Here is a 20,635-nt window from a genome sequence, read left to right on the forward strand (position 1 = left end):
GAATTAACCTGAGTGCTGAGCTTGAGTGGAGTTGAAATTAATTTCTTTGCATTTATAAATACATACTCTTGTGCCCACCAAGATTTTCTCAGGAGGGCTCTTGCTTCTTTGTGTTTTAACAGAGCTTAAATTTTCCCTAAAGTCTTCTTGCTAACATGCATGCCCACATAGCACAATTTTCCTCTCCACTTCTATTTTAAGCTGTATCATGAAGGCCAGGGAAAGGTTTTGTGGTTCAGTGCTCTTTCTTTCTGCTCTTCTCTGAAATGCACAGCCAGGAATTCAGGTATTGTAACCATAGAGCAAACATTTCTACCCCACACACAGTCCAAAATAGAGTGCTAACACAAAAAGCCATTTGGTTACTGGCTGGAACCCTCTTTTACCAGAAGAGTGTTTCCTAAGAGCCTGTAGTATCATCAGCCCATCTTTCTGTGCAAAATGGAACTGCTAGGGAAAAAAATCACCTTCACCTGAACACCTTTTAACCAGGCATCTGAAACTGAGTTCCACAGAGACACTGTGAGGGCTTCTGTCCCTCCAGCAAAGTGGGGGGCAGGTTCCAAGGCTCCTCCAGAGCAAGAGCTGAGCTCTCTCTATGTACTTTTCCTTCACATGTGTTGCTAAGTCTGAAGGCACTGGTCCCTAAAAGTATGATATGAAGGTGTGCCTTGTTGGTCAAGATTGAAAGATAACAGAGTTGGAACAAGTGCTATATTTTGGTGCTCTTAGCCACAGACATTATTACATTGATCAATCTGGGAAAAAACTCGCACTCACTGGAAGTGTTCAGGGCCAGGTTTGATGGAGCTCTGAACCAACCTAGTTGAAAGGTGTCCCATGGCACAGGGATTGGAACTAGATGATCTTTTAGGTCCCTTCCAACCCAGGCCATTCCATGGTTCTACAATATATGTAGCTGTGGGGTTTGGAGATCTAAGGCTAGGAAAGAATAATCTAAGTGTGAGCCTGGAGGATGGCTGTTCCATGTGTCTATTGTGCTAATCCAAGAAATTAAATTGTTTTTAAACTAGTACTAGGTTTTCACTTGAATGACTAATTTCACTGTTTTCTCTGCTGTGAAATCTGAAGGCAGAAGCCTGTTAAAATGTGATTGTTGTCTACATTGGGTACAACATGAAGGGACTCTGGAGCAGTCAGTGTTGATTAATACAAGGATTTATAGTTCCTCTCAATCTTGACAATGAGAACAAGCACAACCAACATGTTATACATGGTTGTTTTTCCTCTTTTACATTCATGGAGGGTTTTTTGGTTTTGTATTTCATTTTTCTTGAGGAAGTAGCCAGCTTGCAAAAGTATCAGGTTCCTGGATCTTATTGTGTGAATCTAGGTGGGAGTAATTCCTATCTGGAGAAGGGTGTAGCTCCTCTTTTTCATGGTTTTAATCTCTGAAGGAAGGCTATAAAACTTCCTCTCCGTCTCTATGGATGTTTGGAAAGTGTCCCTGTGTCTGCTTTATCATCATGTATTATCAATCAGATAATAAGGGTTATACTTCCTGCATGCTGTGCTGCAGGTGACACCAAGCCCATGCCACTCCTAACAGAAGTACCTGCTCAGCCAAGCATATTGCAGTGGACTCTCTGCCCACTGTTTGATACCAGCCTGGAGCTGTTAAGTAAGAAGTTAATATCACTGTGTATACTTGCATAAGGTATCTGAGACTGTTCTTCCTGGAGCCGTGCTGTAGCGCAACAGCCAGAAATTAAAATGCTGTGAAGTGTGATCTTTGTCTGAGGAGTACAAGTCATGATACTGATCTGGGAGCACGCTCCACCCTGTGGGTTAGGTGGCTGTCCTGGAAAGGAGGGAGTCTGGGCTTGGAGCCAAGACATAGATCCTGTGTCTGACAGCGCAACAGATGCTGTTACCTGATCTAAGAGAGGTCACCTGCTCCATCTCAGCTTTCACATGTGAGAGTATTTACATGACTTGTGGGAGTGGTGTGGAGACTCATTCACTATTTTTTAACTCTCTGCACAATCTAATATGCTAATCACTCATAAAATACAGAAGAGCTAAAAGTTGAGTAAAATATTTCTAAGGAGTGTAACTTCTTTTAAATCTGCTTTTATTTAAAAAAAGATAGTGCTTAGAAAACTCTTGTGTTTTGGCTTACTACAAAACATACTGACCGCAAAATGAAATAGCAGAATTCAAAATAAATTACAATGACTATATTTTTCAGGTCACATATTAACATGGTGCACTGAATAGACCTGTTTGTATAGATGATAGGTTTGTTAGAATCTGACATCTGACTAGTGTGGGATTACCAACAGTTCCTGCCCCATGGCAGATGAGTGGTGGGAACACAGATGTGGGGCGCTTCAGAAAATAACCTCTAGTGTGGTCTGTGAGTGACCTGGGTTTGTTTTGGTTTTCTTTTATGGGATTGGTTGGTGGCTGGGAGTGCTGATGCAGAAATGGAGCTTTTTTCCATCTGCAAATGGGATTTTGTGAACAGATGTAACCATCAATTCAAGCTTTTTATCCTCGCTGTCCTCTTTCCTTGACCTCTCTTGTTGGGAGAGGACTCTTACCACACTGTGAAGTGAAGAAAAACAGTCCATTTGTTTTCATATGGCTGTTGCTGTCACTCGTGCTCTTTGGCTCGTTCTTTGTATTAGTGAGTCTGAATGGCCGATAACTAATCTCAAGTGTATTAATTAACAGCTAGTCTGTCACTGAGCAATTACTTGAAAGGATCAGGCAAAGCAAGTCCACTTCAGCATTCATGTCTGAAAGATCAGATCCTATTTTAGTTTATTTTATCGTTTGCCTTATTTTCAGTGTATTTTCACCTGCAAAGTCACATTAGTAAAATGCCTTTTTGTCAGCTCCTGCTGCTTTGGGTAGGCTCCTTCATAGGGAACATGTGTTTGATGGGTTTCCCACCAAGGAAAACACCCTAGTTCAGTTCTATTAAAGACATGTGGGTGAGAATTCCCTTACAAACAGGAAAAGCTGACTGTATTTCTGGGGAGCTTTCTAGCCAAAGGTTCATTGGAAAAAGGGCATTTGTTCCTCAGACAGTGATTTTCCCTGTGTGGAGTAGGGGTGAGTGGTAGAAAAAGATGATAATGCTAGATTTACTGTACCATTGTTTGTTAAAACTAGAGCTTTTAATGGGAGGGTTTTCTGACAAGGCGCATTTAGGATTAATTTTTTAATGCATTCTTACTCTGATAATGTTGGAACAGTGCATGTGTTCATATTTAAAGCAAACAGCTTGCATCTAATGCGTGCCAGCGCGTTATGCAGGAAGACAAGAAGTGGTAGCCAGCAAGCCCTTCGGAGGACCTCTGAGCCTGCTGACAGGCACACTTACTCTGCATGTAATTTGAAGAAAGGCATTGTGCCCCCAGTGGCTTGGCTTCGAGTGAAAGATGGAGTTTTGCGCTCTCATTTTGCACTGAGGATGAGCTCACAGATAAATAGGTCACTGTCCACGGAACTATTTTGCTCTAAATCGATTAGAAGCAACATGACCTTAAGCCTGATCTCCTTGCTCTACAAAGATATTGCTGAATTGTGGCTGCTTCTGAAGAAATGCACAGGTGTGTCTAGTATTTAAAATTTTGTTAGTTGCTTGATTGTGGGTCAGGCAGGAACTTTGCCAGATAACGTTTTCCTACTGAGGAAAATGGTTATGTGTTTTAATACAAAGGCAAAAGTTGTATTCTGCTTGTGTGCATTCGTGTATAAATATAATTTATTGGTGGGTGTGTGTTCTGTCCTTGTGTAAATTTGAAGTGTATCATTTTATTTGCAGATGTATCTCTCAGTGCACCATATGCATCCACAAACTCTATTCCTGTATTTTACATGGAAGGTACTTTATTCATTCATGCCGTGATTATGGTGATCAGAACAGCTGCTAAAGCTTACAGGGAGAATTTGCTGTTGCAGAGAGCTGTCCTGCTGTTTCTGGTTTACAGTGTTTTAATTTTCAGTTCAGTGCATTTTGTGTGAATAGCAGATACACAATTTCTCCTGATCCCTATTGGAGGTAGAGAAAAAGCAATGTTTCTTTCATAAGATCCAATTTGGCTTCCCCTAGTTTTTAGTATAGGCGGGTTGATCTAAAATGAATTCTTTCTTTAGTTCCTTCAGTCAGAGCTTTCTATAGAAATGTTGTTTCTGTTAAGATATAGTGAAATAGTAGAGATATTATTTGCAGTTAATAGTGCAGCCGCAGTCCATGGCAAAATGAAAGCATGTTTTGTGGAACAGGGACAAGCAAAATCGCGTCCTTATTCTGGTGCCTGAATCTACATTCCCAGTTCTGTTTTCTGCTTTTGGTATGCATGACTATTGCAGAGGAGACAGAGCAGCGAGCCCATGGACTGGTGTCTAACCTTACAATACTGTTGCTTTTGAAATGTCAGATTTAAATAAAACAGGTATGTAAAGGGTGGGTCTTCTAACTAAAGGGTGGATCTTCTTACAAATCTTTAATTAGTATTACTAACTCTCAACACGTGAGTCTGAACGCTCTGCTTGATGCTACCAGGGTAATACTATAAGGCATGCTGCTTAGGAGGAATGAATGAAAGGTTTAAGAAAGATGAGGATGACCAGATGGAAAGGGTGGAGTAATAAGCTTGAGTAACTTTTGTTCTTTATGTGCATCCTCATCTGCATCCCTGAGAGGGGTGGGGTGGATTTAGGAAACCACTGATTACTGCAGGAGACAGTGAATGTAGAACTAGAGAGTGTTTTGTGTCAAATCATGGTGGTGCATATGTAATCATGCCAGGACTACTTGTGTAAATTGCCACGTTTAAAATAGGGTGTTTTCATTTGTATTTGTTCACTGAGAAATAAGTGAGCAGGGCTTTTGTTAGCAGCTGCCAAGGCTTGATTCTCATCTGTTGACTGCCACCGCTTCTTGTGGGCATGTTCAGTGTGCCAGTGATCATTCCCTTCTGGAGAGCTGTTGGAACATTCTGCTCAAAGTGGGCAAAGGACTGTCCCGTTCCTCTTCCTCCTGAGCTTTGTATGGAGTATTTTTTGTGCCTACATCAGCAGAGGGGAGAAAATGTAAGTGAAGGAGAGGTCTCAGCAAGGCTGACTGTATTGCACTAAATGCTTCTGTGGCTGCCTGTGGGAGATACTGAACTGTGTCCATGCCCTTCCTCTGAACTGCCTGAAGTAGTTCATATTTGCAGTACTTTAGAGAGGCACAACGTGTTTCATCTTTTTCATGGCATTAAACAGCAAGCCACAGTGCTTCAAGAGCTCTTCATTAACAACTCTGTCATCTGTGTGGTAAGGTGGGACAGCCAGCTGGGTTATGAATTCAGCAACCTCTTCTTTATAAGTTATTTGTAATCAGAGTCCCAAATACTGGGAAGCTTACAAGTAAATTTTTTAGCTGAAAACAAGTACACAGGTCTGAACAAGCCTCTCAGTGAACACTTAGCCCTTCTATCTCACACGTTGCCTTTCCAAACATTAGTTTTTATATGTATAGCTACATGAAAAACTATACTTGTGTTACAGTAGCATAAAATAATATTTTGTCTCTTAGAAGTTATTCTCACCATCCTCTGTGTTGTTGAAATGATAAAAGTCAAGAAAGATCTTTCTACCAGGGCCTGCAATGACAGGACAAGGAGCACCAGTTTTAAATTGAAAGAGGGTAGGCTTGGATTGGGCATACAGAATAAAATTTTTTTACAATGGGGATGGATGGGGCTTTGAGCAGCCTGGTCCAATAGAAGGCATCTCTGCCTACAGCAGTGTGGTTGGAACCAGATGATCTTTGAAGATCTCTTCCAACCCAACCCATTCTGTGCAACCCCACAATTGTTAGCACTGCTCTAATTTATCTCCAGAACAGAGGTGTACAACAAGCAATTAGATTTTACCACTCTGCTGCTTTATGAAAGTGTTTGGTTTTCGTTTTTTGAACAGAGTACAGTCACTCAAGGTTTAAAATCTTACCATGCTTCCAAAATAAGACAGAAAAATAGCATTCTTGTAGTAGAACTGCCAGGTAGTCATATTCATACAGCTGGTCCTCTGTGTGTTTTCAGTTAAAGCTTTGGGGCCTACTTTGAGATACATATTTTTCTGAAGAGGAAGAGTTGAAAGCAGGTGGTTTAGATGGAGACAAATCTTTGGTTTAATTCTCTGAAACATGTCCACTTCAGCATACGTGTTTAAGCTGAGTGATTGCATCATTAGTTTATAAGGCTCACTGAAGATGAGTCCTTTACCTTGCATGTGACTCTTCTGTTCAGAGTTGATCTTTGCATTTTCTCTATTTGGAAGACCTCCTCTTCTTTGCAAAGCTTTAGTATATAGAAAGCAAAATTCCTGTAATAATTTTGTCAGAGCATTAAATCTTACTAAAAGGCAGTTGGCAAAATCTAATGTTTTGTTATTCCATAGAGGCTTGCTTGCTAAAGTACTGAGTGAGACACAGCTGGGTCACTTCCCTTCTTATCACTTGAGTCCTGGCTAGGGGAACATTCTCTGCTGCTCAGTCTTTATGTACTATTTCTCCATTAAAATTAAAAAAAAAAAAAAAAAAAAAAGTATCTTTGCTTTTTTGCAAAATCTGCTGCTTGTAGGTGACTAAGTACATCTAATACTTTAGAAGTATTTTTATTCTGTATGCTCAGCATGATTGGCAGTATTAGGGAGTTAACAATGCTGCAGTTTTGGCAATACTTAAGTGTGGTTCCTAGCAGTCTGAAACTATCCTGCAAGAACAATAAAGGGTTTACCAGCAGGCTTGGCTTCCTTCAGGACATCCTGGAAAGAAGAGAGCAATATTGCTGTTGCAATAGTAAGAACATGCCATACACATGAGGTTAATTATACATTTGGGTAGAAGGTACACCTGACACTGTTGCTGCTTTATCTCTAAGTCCATTTTGTGCTTAATACAAATTTAGGCTATAATATGGCTGTGTGGCATGATTCCAAGTTCCCCTTCTTGGTTTGGAAAGAGTAATTATTATGACTTGAAATAGCACAAGAAATGTGTCTTTCTCACCAAAACAGTCTGGGTGCTCTTGAGCATGTATGCAGCAAAAGCATGGTGAAGCATATTAGATGCTAAAACTGGTTGCACTTTGAGATGTCTTGCAAAATTGCAACCCACATCCCTCTCACATTTTGTCTTACTTTGAATTTTCTTCAAGAACAAAGAAATACTAGATTTTGGGTTTGATCCCTAGATGGATTTTCTGGTTGTTACACAGTTTTCTTCTGCCTACAGATTAGCTAGTGTTCAGTCTCTCTTACAAGCTATATCCAAACTTAAAGGTGATCCCTGCTGTGGACTACAGAATAGTGTGTCAAGTAGGTGTGAGTGATGAAGCAGAGGAGGAAGAAGCTGTAGTATTTAGTGCTCATAGTATCCTGTGAATGCATCTATTATACATGAAAGGGAGGAGATTGTATTTCCACTAGCGTCTGTTCTTTGAGGGGATGTTATTTTAGCAAAATAAGACAAAGAACTTTGTTGCCTTTTACAAAAGGAGAGGTGGAAGAAGAGAAAAATGTACTTTGACATGTATAATAAGTGGTCAAATCCAATATTAGACTTTGAAAGAAACAAAATCTTGGTTGGCTCACAAAGTATGCTTTTGAGCAGGTGTTTAATAATTTGAGTCAAGAAAATGGGAACGGGTACACATTCTGTAATTTCGGGCTGAGCCAACAGCATTGCATACCTCAAAACTTCTTTTTTTTTTAGAGGAAGGATTAGTGTTTAATCTCCCTACCTGAAACCAACCATCTTTCTCATAGTTTTGTAGGTAGTCTCATGCCAAATCCCCAACTCTGTGATCTCAAAGAAGAAACAGGTGGATATTGTCATTCCAGAAAGCAGAAATTACCTGAATAAAGTAAGGGGTTCAGTGGGTTTCTGTACAAAGATGTTGGGATTTATTTTTTGTTCTTTAACAAGTTCCTGCCTCTCATATTTAAATTCTGGAGTTGTAGCCTTTGGGGATTAATTTGTGTGGCTTGTAAGTAGTTGTGGTGTTCTTCAGGTATGATCAATGAAGCAGAATTTTGTAGTTTCACTTCAGTGAAATAATTTAAATATTGCAAAAATTTAGGAAATACGAGCAGTGCTGCAGAAATAAAATTTTTGGACTTTGTGAAGGATCTGTCAGTTTTTCTGATGCACTAGACATTTAAAATACCACCAAACAATAAGTGCCTGTGTCCGCTGTGCCTGGGCTTATAATACAGGGAATATTGTTCCTAAAATTTTAGATTTTCTTTGGCAATACCACTTCCAAGCCTTGACTCACTCGACTAGATGCTTATTTAACACTGAAGGTGCATGGGATTCCATCCTAGCCTGTTGGAGCACTGGGTATGTAGTAGAGCTGTTCTCTGCATATTGTGACAATATTAGACAGCCTTAGAAAATCTACTGATGTTAGTAATGCTGTGGAAGTGGAACTTGTATAAAGCATGATTCTCTTAAAAAAAAAAGATATCTCAGCTTAAGGCTCTGCTCTATTCATCAGGGCTTTTTTTGAGAGGAAATGGTATTTTCTAACTAGGAGAGGAAATGGGAGACAGAACTTACCTGTAGTCTGTAAAGCTCTTGCAAGTAAAATTCTTATGCAACTGTATAATTAAAAATGTTTATTGGACACTCAATGCCATATGAAGCTGTTTGGAGCACCACTTTGTTTTATATCTCTTTGTGCCAGCAACTGTGATGCTGGTAGAGGCAAAGAACTTGCATTTTGTGCTTGCTTAGGATAATTTAGCTCACCAGGAACAAACAAGTTGCAAAAACACTGTTCTGCCCAGGTGATGATTTCCTTCCCAAATACACTTTAACAGACATGTGTTTTGCCTGAAAATTTCTGAATTTATTCACTCATTTTTCCTGGTTCATCATTTTAATGATGGTGTAGTCAAATTAAATTGGAATAAACTCTTCCTAAAGGTATTTTGAACTGGTGAGATTTGAAATCTTAGTTTATGAACACTTGCATAAATTCCTGTCATCAGCCCAGTGTGGCTACAAATAGCATGAGGACCTGAGAGCTAGTCTGCAGCTGTTGTGCCTGAGCATACCCAGCACTGAGCTTGCAGGCATTGTCACTAATCAGCAGTGTTTTTTAAAATTAAGTTTTAAAGCTGGAAAGCTCACTTGGCATCTCAAGCAGCTCATTAGTTTTAGGTGGCTTAGAGCAGAAGAGGGCTTCTGTGCACCAGCTCTGCTGCTCTGGTTCTTCCCTGCTTGGGGGGCTTCACAAAGGAGCTGGCTGTTAGTAGTGCTGGTGGTCGGGGGGTGAAGATGAAGAGGGAAGAATGAGGAAATGAAAGATTTGCCTTGGGGCTGAGAGAGATGAAGGGACTGCTCTGAAAGTCATTATCTTGCATTTATAATTACCAGATGGGAGGCTGGTTTAATGAAGAGGTTTTTCAAATTAAGACCCCCTTCATAAAAGGCATTCAACTCTTTGGGTGGGTATGCTGTTCCAGAGAAGAAGCAAAGCAAAACTGGTTAAGGAAAATACAATATTTTTTCAGTTTAAGGCATGGATTTCATAGAGAAACTGTAGACAAGTTTTCATGCAAGTTTTGCAGGCTCAGCAAGAAAGAGGAGGAAGAAAAATTGTCATTTGATTTCTGATGTGCTACTGAGATCTGTGCTGAAAGGCATAACTGTGTCTGAATGTGAATAAATAGATTGGCTTTCAAGTTGGTATAAAGAAATGGCCACAGAATTTCCTGCAGAACTACTCAAAGGGTGGTGTAATTCCAGCTGGATTCCTGGGAATTTTATTCAACTGGTTACAGAAGGCTCACAAGTCATGTTGGGAGTCTTCCTTGTGTGTAATGTGGGTGAAGTCAGTTCAGAGTCCACTCAGATGTCGTCTTCTGTGAAAATGGGCTTGCTTCAGCATGTCAGACAAACTACAAATTATGATGAGTTTTAGTTTGATCAGAAAAAAAAGAGGAGCTTTTTATCAATAAGGGAAATTCTTGACTGCAGTGACTTTGTGATTGTGACACAAAATTCTTGTGCAGTGACAGTGATTGATTGTTTTCTTAGATCCCAAGTTCTTCAGGGCTTGATGGCACCAGGTAATTCAAGCACAAGTTATCTTTGTGCCCTCATGCTTAAATCTGTCATCCTGCTTCATCTGAAATGCAGTCAGGTGCTTCTGATGGGATGGAGTCAGGTCCCTCCAAGCCATCATTCTTTATCATTGAGACAGGACTATCAAAGCAAGATTTAAATTCAATTAGAAGATGATATATCTACACAATTGTGGTTCACATTTTTAGTGAGAAAAGCTTTTTTTTTTTGTAATAAGAGCCATATATTTAACTGATTCCTTTATATTAATAAGATGACACTTCTGCCCTCTCTTACACTTAATTTTAATACTAGGTAATGTGGGGATTTTTTTAAAGAGCCTCCAGTTGTCAGGTTAGAAAAAAATCTTTGCACATTCCTAGCTATTTTATGTATTGGGGTTTAAAGAATAGTAATAAAAAAGCAGTACTATCTTTAGAGAACCTTATTTTACTGTTTATTATCACCTACAAGACCTGTTGCACTATAATGCCCAGGAGCTTTCTTTTAAGCTTCTTAAGTGAGCTCCTCAGGAAAGACAGGATATTCAAGCATGTTTTGATATCACCAACTTTTTTCAGACATGAGTTTTGGGTACAGAAAAACAGACTTTTAGGTATCTGCATTGAAAATACTGTGTAAAGCAGAAAAGGTAGAACAGGGAAAATAATGGGCTGTGTGAATCTTAATCCATTCAAGTACAAGTGGAATTTGATCCTATAAAAATTCCTTACAAAACAGTGAGCAGATTTTCAGTAATTCTGCATATTTTAATATGCACCTAATTAGCTTTACAAAAATGGAAATGGTCCCTGAAGAATGTAGCAGGTGGCAGGTTCTCTATTTAAAGAATATTTCCAAGAAAATATTTTCCCCAAAGGCCATGAGAGTAAGGAGTGTGTGCTCTCACAGAATATTTAGCACGTGTACCTTTTTCTGCCTTGTCCTTTTAAAGAAACAGCATATTGGAGTAATGATGGACAGCCTTGAGGTGAAATCAGATTAAACCCCAAACAAACTGTGATGAACTCTCTTTTCCAGAGGGATGCTAAATGTCAAAGAAACAGTGCAGAGCAACGAGTCTACAATTGCATCTCCTCTGAAGGAAAACATATTGAAGAGGGATTTCTGGCTAAATCCATGGGTGGTAAAACTGGATTCAAGTGTATCCTGTCGAGCTGCTGGATGTGACCTGTTTGGCAATTCCAAGAGTTGCATTTCCTTGCAATTTTTTTGTGCTGCTATTTATAAACTTAGTTGTTTTAAATTATTGAAAATCAGCTCTGACCTTAGTGCATGCTTGGCTTTTAGGAGTGTGTCTTGAAACCAAATCAGCAAGAGCAGGATGAGATGGCTGTGGTGGAAGGGAGTGCAGCAGGAAGAGCAGTTTGGTGTCTGTCAGTGTCGCATCGTGCTGCTCCTCCAGCTGCAAACAGATGGGCTCTTACATTTGAGTTAAAACCGAGTTTAAACCCAAGGGGGAGGAAGGGACTGTCTTTTCAGGGAAGAGGTATTTGACCAGTATCGTGGGGCTGACCTGTGTGGGTGGCAAAAGCTGCTGCTCCTATCAGAGGGAACACTGGAACAATCAAATCTAGACTTGGGTATTCACATGGCACATGTCCAGATTGCGGTGGGATTGATCACAGGGCTGCATGGGGAAATAGTGATCCTTTTGTAATGATACATAAAGAGTTTCTCTTCCTTGGGCATGCCTGCTTCTGTCAGTGTAGTGTGTCGTGTGCTTACTTACATATGCAAAATTCAACTATTTTACTACATCCTTAGGGTGCAATGCTATGCAGTAATGAAAATTATGTCTGCCTGTGACTTTAGACAGGATGGCATTTTATAGACTGATGATGTTATTTTCCCTTTTTCCATCTCCCACTAAAAATAAGCATTGATCCTGCATGAGTTTACATTCAGGTTAATGGGTGCACCTGCAGGTATTGGTTTGCAGAATCAGGGTTGTTTAGTTTTTTAAACACTGCTGCAGGGAGGCTCCTTATATTATAAGACCCAGGCAGCAAAAATAAATGAAAATCCTTTTTCCTTTGGGGAAGCGGGATATTCCTCTTCTGGAAATTACTTGGCCATCTGAGATTAGAGTTTTGAAAGATCTACGTTCAGTGTTCTGTTGAAAACATTGAAATGGTGACATAACTGAACTGGGTGAAATATGACTTGACACTTAAAAGTATCCACTTACGGGTTTGACAGCATGGTATGCAGAGGTCTTTTGATCAGACAGCAGTTCTCCGGATGCAGGAAAATAGTTCTGATCAGTGTGTGACCTTGAAAATGGTCATGGGTCTTCCTCTGCCCAACGGGACGACAGAGAACAGAGAAGTTCTGTTTCACAGTATAAGTTCTTGCTTATCTGGAAGAAGTAACTGAAAGTGGCTTTTTTGCTATTCTCAAATAATTGCAGTTCTCAGAATTTTACAGATGTGAGAATTGCTCATAGCAGTGTCTGTCTGCTCATGATCTAATGTTTGAAAGACATCAGTGACAGCAAGTCCTTGAGGACCAGAGCTCTACTTCAGCTTGTACTATCTTGTACTTCAGTGCAGGTGACACTTATACTTACATTAGTTTTAGGTTTTTACTTTTCCTGTGCACATTCATAGCTCTGAGTGTCAAAACCTATCTTCATGGTATTTCAATGTACATTAAATCCAAAACTTCAAGGTCAGTACAATGTCAGATTAAAAGAAATGTTCATAACCAAATTAAGAAGCTATGTTATCTCTTCTGTACTTTTCAATGAGGTTAATATGTGGAATAATTATTTTTTAGAAATTGCAAAAGAGTAAAACTTCTTGTTTCCTTGTAAAAAGTGAGATCTTAGTTTATGAGTGAAGCAACTCTGTCATGCAGTCTTTGTCACAATCAGCAAAACTCAGGTTTCTGCTTGACCTCTGGAAACGTGCTGTGGGAAACGCCTCTGCTGAAACACTGGGACAGAAAACCAAGGGTTGGGAAAGCAGTGTGGTTGTCATTAAGCTGAAGTGGAAGGGCTGAGATAAAAGCTTAAACATTGCTTTTCAGTATTGAGGTAGAGTGTGTGTGTGTGTGTGTGTGTGTTTTCAAGGGGAGGATGTACTGTCAAGCCAGTTCTATTGATCTTATTTAATACAATTTTCTTGGAGTATTTGAATCTGGATGACAGGCTAGAGAAATCAGAAGTTTCCTGGTTTGGTTTAATTGAGAAGATTTTAATAAAAATTGAATTTAATATGTAAAAATCCCACTGTTTAACATCATTCCTGAGGAATATTAGTTTTACAGTGTTTTGTTCAGTGGAAGTTTTGTACTGCTTCTAAATGTCAGTAAATGTAAATTCCTCTTTTATTAGTGTGTTATTCGAAGAAAAGTTTGCCCTTTGCAGATGCTTGAAAGACTCCAAAGATTTTAATGTATTTTTCAAAAATTAGTTTTCTCAGTTTTTGTTGTTTCAGGGATTATTTTTTTTTAATGCGTGCTGTGAAATTTTGCATAAAATAACTTTGTAATGCAATTTTTTTTTTCTCTTCACAGATGAGATCATGCATCAGGACATCATTCCCCTCTATGCTGCAGATATTCAAGACCAATTAAAGAAACAATTTGCTTATCTGTCAGGTAAGACTATGGTATTCTCTCCTATACACATTGCTTAGATGCACGGTTCAGCCTGCTGTCCTTTCACAGTCTCTGAGAACTCTTATATGAGAAACCAATGAGTAACTCGAAATGCAGGCTACCAAGGCTTGTCTAAGGATTTATTAAAATATTTTTTTTAAAGTATTATAGAAATTTTTAAAAGACAGGTAATTTTCCAGTTAACTGGAGATTGCAGCTTGAATGTTTAGGTGGTTGCTACGGTCTTGCAGTCCTCAGTTCACAGCCCCAGCTGCCATGGGCTCTGCTGTCATGTTTGGTACTGATGCCCAAGCTGACGCCTTGGTCCTGACCAAAGTGGTGGAGCAAGGACCATGGTACCACATTCCCCCAGAGCAGCTGTGCTGGGGTCAGACAAGGGTAGCACCGAGTTCTGGACAGCATTTTTGGCTTGGTGTCACTGATTGCCTTCTGCAGAGGAATCTGCTTTTGGGATAAGGCTGTCCCCAAAAGCAGCACAGCCACTTCCACGCTGCACAGAGAGTCTCTGCCCCTAGGTCACCTGTGCCAGGTGTTCGTGCCATGCACGTGTTGGCTGCTGAGCTCGGTCCATTTCCACGCTGAGCCCACGGCTGATGGTATTGGGCAAAGGGAGATGGTGCCTTGGCTCACTGATCAGGCGGAGTGGAAGGTGTCTGAGAAGCTTCTGAATTTGTTCTCCTGTCTTCTGCCTGTAAAAGCTCTTGCAGGTGTGTGGCAGTGAACTTGCTGGAGTTATGGCCCAGTCCTGCCCTTCCTCCAACACACAAAAAGGGAGAGCATCAATGCTGCCCTGCATCCTTCAGCATAAAGAAAATTTACCTCTCTGACCTACGGTTGGACTGTCTGGCTGTTCCCTCTCCCTCTGAATCCCATCCTGTGTGGGATTCAGAGACACAGGGGAATGAAACAATGTAATATTTTACTTGGCAAGAGCTCACTGAATCTTGTACTCATAATTAACTATTAATTATGCTTTATTTCTGCTACACAAGCTAAACTGTGGGTCTGCAATACTGTGTTTTCTGTGGGGTGGTGGTAGCACTTGGAAAATAAGAGATTTTTTTTATGAAGTTGGCTGTTCATGCTTCATTTGAGATTATAGTGTTTAAGCTACAATTCTTCTCTGGATATTTATTTTTTTGACTTTCCAAGCTCATTCTTATCTATGGGCAGAAAATGTCTCATGAGAGTGTTATGCAAGAATCAGCCTATATATGAAACTGTAAGTAAGTAGGTTTTATATTTTGCCCCTCTGAAGTGAGGGAGAAAACTGGTGACTGTGGTAGATGAGTTGTTGAGTTCCCAAATCTACAGCAGTGAATTCAGCACTCAATAAATCCACCTGGCAATGGAGCTTAGTAAGAGCAGCCATTCTTCATTCTATTCTATCTATTCACACTCATGGCAATTAGAATTTTGTTTTATTTGCCTCAAGGAATAGGTCATCTGCATTACTGTGACTAGATTGTTGGATTTTATAATTCTTGGGAACTTGAGTGTTAGGCATTATCATTTCACTGTGGAATTCAGGTTTTTTTTAATCCTAATGTTCTCCTGCAGGATGTAGATGGTTAATTCTCTGTGCTGTACCAAATAGTGGTTTTACAGGTTCTGTGAATGAAGGAACAGAGCCAGTGTTTGATACTTGATTTATGTACAATTTGTTTGTTGTTAAAACAAATTGTACATAAAGCTTAAGAGAGGCTTTGCTCTAAGGCCACTTCAGATATTTCCAGTGTGCATGAATGAGATTCTGCTTCTTACTAAGTTGCCTTGGAAAAAGAATCTAAGTACATGACATAAAACTCATTAAAATGAAAGTCCATAGATTACTAATGCCTTTGGTAAAATAGCACATTTGCAAGTATTTCTGAATGTCTTAGATACATTTCTGATTTTAGTTGGCTTTTTAACAGCAAGTGAACGTGTACTTGAGAATTGCTTTAGTTTCTCTAATAGGATCTATGTAGGTCTCATGGGACACTTACTTGAATAGGGAATGAAACCCAGTCTGTGCCTAAAGGCTGCAGCCCTTCCTGAGCTGCTTTCTGTGTTTTGGTATAAATCAGGGTCACCTCTTACTTGTGTCACTCATTGTGCTGAACTGTAGTGGAAATGCTGCAAGAACACCCAAATTAGACTTGAAATGAAACAAAGTTAAGTGAAAACTTCCACTAATGCTTCAGTTTGTCAGTGAATATATCAAAGTGCAATGAAATGAAGGTTCTTACTACTCCTGCAGACTGGCTCTTGCTCAGCAGTGAGTTTGCAGCTTAAACCTAATGGTGTGGCAAGCTGTGGTCAAGGCTTGTACTTAGTCATTCACACAGAAAGTTTATAAACCCCAAAGTTAATATTTTACCTCAAGCACAGTTGTTTACTTTTTGCCTTTTTTCTTTCTGTGGAGCAAGGTCCTTATTGGGGCTAAAATGGTTACTTTTGTTGTTGCTAGGCTATGCTAAGTGTTGTGTCTACATGGTTCAGGGTTTCACCTCTTTTACCTTTGCTTTCTTTGGTTACTATTAGTGCAACCACTTTTCCTCCTACACCGGAAAGGGTCTTCTGACTTTTTTTTTGCTTGTTTTTGTTTTTTTTCCCATGAAGGGCCGTGTAAGGTCCATTTAAAAGTCTCTATAAAATGTATTCCTTCTGTATTCCTCAGTCTTTCATTCATGCTTTGTATTTTCTTTCATAAGGATCTTCTCTTTCCATGATTGCTGTGTGACTTTTGTACCCACCCAGCCTCGTGTCTGTCTGCCACCACAGTGTGCGGGTGTGTTAAAATAAACGTAGATGGAGAAGAGCATACAGACACCTGTGTATGTTGATATGCATCTTTAATCATTCAAACTGTGTCATGTGCAAATGAGACTCTTGGCCACTAGAATACTGAACCAGTTATTTAATTCCCTTTCCTTTGAATGCCTGCTTATGCACAGAACAACTTCAAAGTGTTTCCATTAACGGAATCACAAATATGAGTTCATGCTATTTGCATTTTTGTCTATTGATTCCTAGTTGTTTTTCCTGCCATTGAAAAATTTAACGTTGGTACTAGTTTTCAAAATGCTTTATATTTATATTATTATAGTATATTATTTATATTTGTATTTTTATACCTTTGATTTTTAAATATACATATATGCTTGTACCTTTATCATTGTAAATAGTAAGCATCTGACTTTGACTAATTTTCTAGAAAGTGCTCTTGCTCACCTCTGTGGAAGTGACCTGACCACTCCTCACTGGTCAAAATGTTCCCATTGAAGTAGCTCAGGCTGCTGAGTCAGTAAAATTACATTTGAGAATTTCTGAGTGGATCCTGTACCACATATGCTGCAACAGGTAGCTAAAAATATCAGCCTGATTTCTGCTGCTGGTATATACAGCATCTGTGTTGTGTATGGACGATGAAAGAGGTATTCCTTAGCAGTCTTTGCCTTCAACAGGTGTAAACTTAACTACTGTTTTTTATTTACTCTGCTAAACCTTCTGTCTGTAGAGATTAAAAAAAAAAAAAATAAAATCAAAGCAAAAATGTAATAAAGGAAAAGATAAAAAGTGAATCCTTGGCTAAGAGATTTCCAGTTCAAATATGTTCAGATGCAAATTTATGTACTGCAATCCAATTTTTAAGCCAGTATATTTGCTGCTGATCAGCCTGGGCAGCTTGTGAAGTTATGCAAGTAAAACTTCTCATTTCAAGGAAAGAACATTTTAATAAATTCCTCTTGGATCTGTTTTTCTTTGCAAAGGATATGCAGTGAAGCTTTTATCCACTCCCTCATTGAAGTCTACATGTAATTTCAAATACTGAATTCTCCAGTTAAGTATATTATGCAAGCAGAAAGGAGAAACTCCTTATCAGAAATGCACAAGCATAATAGCTGAACCACTACAATAGTAAAAAAAAACCTGAAGTAAGCCCTTCTCTCAGTCATGTGAGGATTTCACTTTTGACAAGACTGCAATTTTTAAGCAGCATCTTTTGAACTAAAGTTGTAGATCTGAGCCATTCAACAAGGATGATGCTCTTGGATCTTGTGTGTGCACATTGATCAATATGGAGACCATATTTTTTCTTATAATCCAAACACTGTTTAATTTGCCTTACAGAATCAGGCCAGGAAACTCTTTGTTCTGCTATCTAATTATATCCAGCTACTTCCTTTTTGTGAGGGTGCTCAGAGTAGTTTTGAGAATGCCTTTTTTTTTTTGTGCAAAGAGGAGCAGACTAGTTAGGGAAACATTACAAAATAATCACTTACTCATCCTTCCTGGAAATAAGTGTAAGCAATTTCTTTGCTGCTGTCAAACTTTGCTGTCCATACAAAACCCCAAACTAGCATGTCTCTTTCAGGGTAGTGGGGAATTACCCTTTTCCCTGTGTGTGCCTGTGCACATGTGTATGTGATTTTTAGCGGATATACAATAAGCAAGTTTTGTAATTTTCCCTGTTAATGTTTTTTTAAATTAAAAAGAATACTAATTATGTTTCATTTGAGATTGTTTTTAGATACCAAGTTACTAACGTGTCTCTTAATTAGAAATTCTGAAAATGCTGTGTAATTTCCTTGGGTTAGCACTTCCCTATCTCCCAACCTGCTTAATATAAAAGAAAACAAATGCAGAAGACACAGCAACTGTGATGGGAAAAGTTAGATGTAGCAGAATATAAAGAAAAAATGCTAAATCACTGCAAACTTTACCAGTCCCATCTCACAATAGCACAGCTAGTTTCCCATGGTTATTTTGTCTACTGTTTTCACCACAAGACCATGATGCTCTGGGTACACACAATTTTAGCAATTGGTGATATTGCTGGTGTTAATTGTGTTCAGAAGTTAGGAACGTGGAGTGTTCTTTTCTAAGCACAGTAAAGTCCTTTCGCTGCCTAACCTGTGGAGCCAGTACAATTCAATGTTTTTAAAATGTGTGTTTCTCCAAAACACGGGGCTGTCAGTGTTGTAAAAACTGACTCCAGACCAAGGCTTGTAGATCTGTTTAGGAAAGTTTCACCTAACAGGACTTTGCTAGTATTGTGGAGGTTTATCCACTGAAAAATTTCCATTTTATGGAGGCAATTTGTTTTGCTTGACACTAAATATGTTAAAGAAGTTTCATGTGAATAGGCTTCCAAAATCATGTAAAAGTCAATTAATAACAGTTTTCCATTAATGAATGCTCACGGAAGATTTGCTTAATTTAACGTGGTGTGGTGTTTTTATTTTATTTAATTGCTGACATAAGCTTCAGTCCTCTTTACTTCTATGGTGCATCCATTTATAGCCTGGAAAGTAATAATCCTCTCAGTTGCAGAATGTTTCTCACTGCTGTGTGTTATAAGACAAGCATCAAGGAATTCTTGGGAATCATTTCAGGTGTGATTGTACCCACTTAAGGACTGCTGTGTTCTCTTCTGCTCTTTGCAATAAACAAAAAGCTAAAGCTGGCACTCAAGTGGTATTTGTATAATATTTCATAGAGAAATGCTGCTGAATGTATTTCAGCATTTTCATAGAATCACAAGATGGATTGGGTTGGCAGGAAACCTTGAAGACCATCTAGGCAATCCCTGCTCTGCCATGAGTAAAGGCATCTTTCCCTAGATCCCTTCAATCTGACATTTTCGTAGTCAGAACAGGGATAATAATTTTTTAATTAAAATAAAAGGATGTGTTATACTTTCAGAAATTTATGTTTAAAGAAATAAGGGCTATGATTAGACTAAGAAAAATGCTCTTAATGCTCTCAGGTACTTGATTGTCTTAAAACCACATAAAACTATCAAATTCCAGTTGTGTAGCACATCCCTGTGTAAAAGTAGAAGTAGGAGAGCAGGCTTGTGTGTGCCTCTGTGGACAGAACTTGTCCAGCAAATCAGTTAAGGCTGTTCAACAGATGTAGATGGAATTTCAGGACTCTGAGCTAGAGGAGAATGTGAAAGAGGTGATTTTCCAGTGGTTCAGACTGAGGTAGTTAGATGTAATCACTGTGCCAACTGACCTGAATTTATTAAATTATTGTTAGATTACTAATTTTTGTATGGTGATTAAAATTGCAGTAACTCATTTTATAAATGACTATGTATGTGCTGAATTATTTGCATGAGTTGTAGCACTCACAAATTCATCTGTCTTTTTTTTGTAATCAGGTGTATATAATTCTGAGCTGCTAGAAAATTATTATTATATGAATTAATTTTAATAAGATGTTTGAATTTTTTGCCTTAAGCCTGTGTTTCAAAAGGGATAAGAGAAGTGAAATTGTTCAGTACTTGTCATTTGAATGCTTTCCCTCTCACTAAAACCGAAATCAACAACAATAAAACCTCTCTTAGCTTCCTAAACTTTTTATCACTTCCCCCTAACTTCTGTGACTTGATTTACTTCTGGCTGAAGAGAAGAAAATCACATTTTACACAGCTAATTTTATGAATTGTGTAATGCTGCTTTTGCAGAAGTGAAGAAAAATGAGGAAGAATGATTCTGAATAAAGGATAAAAATAACATTTCTGCATCAAGTTCATTAAGAAATAAAGGACACTTTAAAAAGTGAACTCACTCTTTTTTCTATTCTTCAACATCAACAAAATCATTATGTAGGATTTTTACTTTGCTTTATTTCACATGCTTTTTTTGAGAATTTCTCTGACAAATACTCCTTATAAAGCAGGGGCTGCTTTGTCTAGAGTGACTTGTCTTCCCTTGATGGCCATGTATTTAATCACAGAATCACTAGGTTGGGAGAGACCGTCACAATCATCAAAGTTCATAAAGTTGCAATACAGAGAGCAGTTTCTGTAAGTCAGCATTGTTAAAGCTAAAATTTGCAGAAATTCTTATGAGTAGCATTTCAGGTCACTCTTTTGAGCAGCAGGGTTCT

At 38.8% G+C, this 20,635-nt stretch overlaps 1 protein-coding gene across 15 annotated transcripts in view; it reads left to right on the forward strand.

Annotated features, from left to right (window-relative positions):
• Positions 1-20,635, forward strand: part of MCF2L (MCF.2 cell line derived transforming sequence like) — a 151,928-nt gene that overhangs the window by 73,857 nt on the left and 57,436 nt on the right. For 13 of the 15 annotated variants that reach the window (XR_009276541.1, XM_058828727.1, XM_058828789.1 and 10 more), the window contains one exon: positions 13,646-13,729. Coding sequence is in view for 14 of the 15 variants with exons in the window: in XM_058828727.1 (XP_058684710.1) it covers positions 13,646-13,729 (84 nt within the window). In the remaining variant the exon portion in view is untranslated. Of the gene's footprint in view, positions 1-4,415; positions 4,431-13,148; positions 13,164-13,645; positions 13,730-20,635 lie in introns of those variants that run through there. The other 2 variants (XM_058829058.1, XM_058829088.1) reach the window with 2 other exon arrangements.

This window comes from Poecile atricapillus, chromosome 1, assembly GCF_030490865.1.
Source record: "Poecile atricapillus isolate bPoeAtr1 chromosome 1, bPoeAtr1.hap1, whole genome shotgun sequence".
Taxonomy (NCBI): domain Eukaryota; kingdom Metazoa; phylum Chordata; class Aves; order Passeriformes; family Paridae; genus Poecile; species Poecile atricapillus.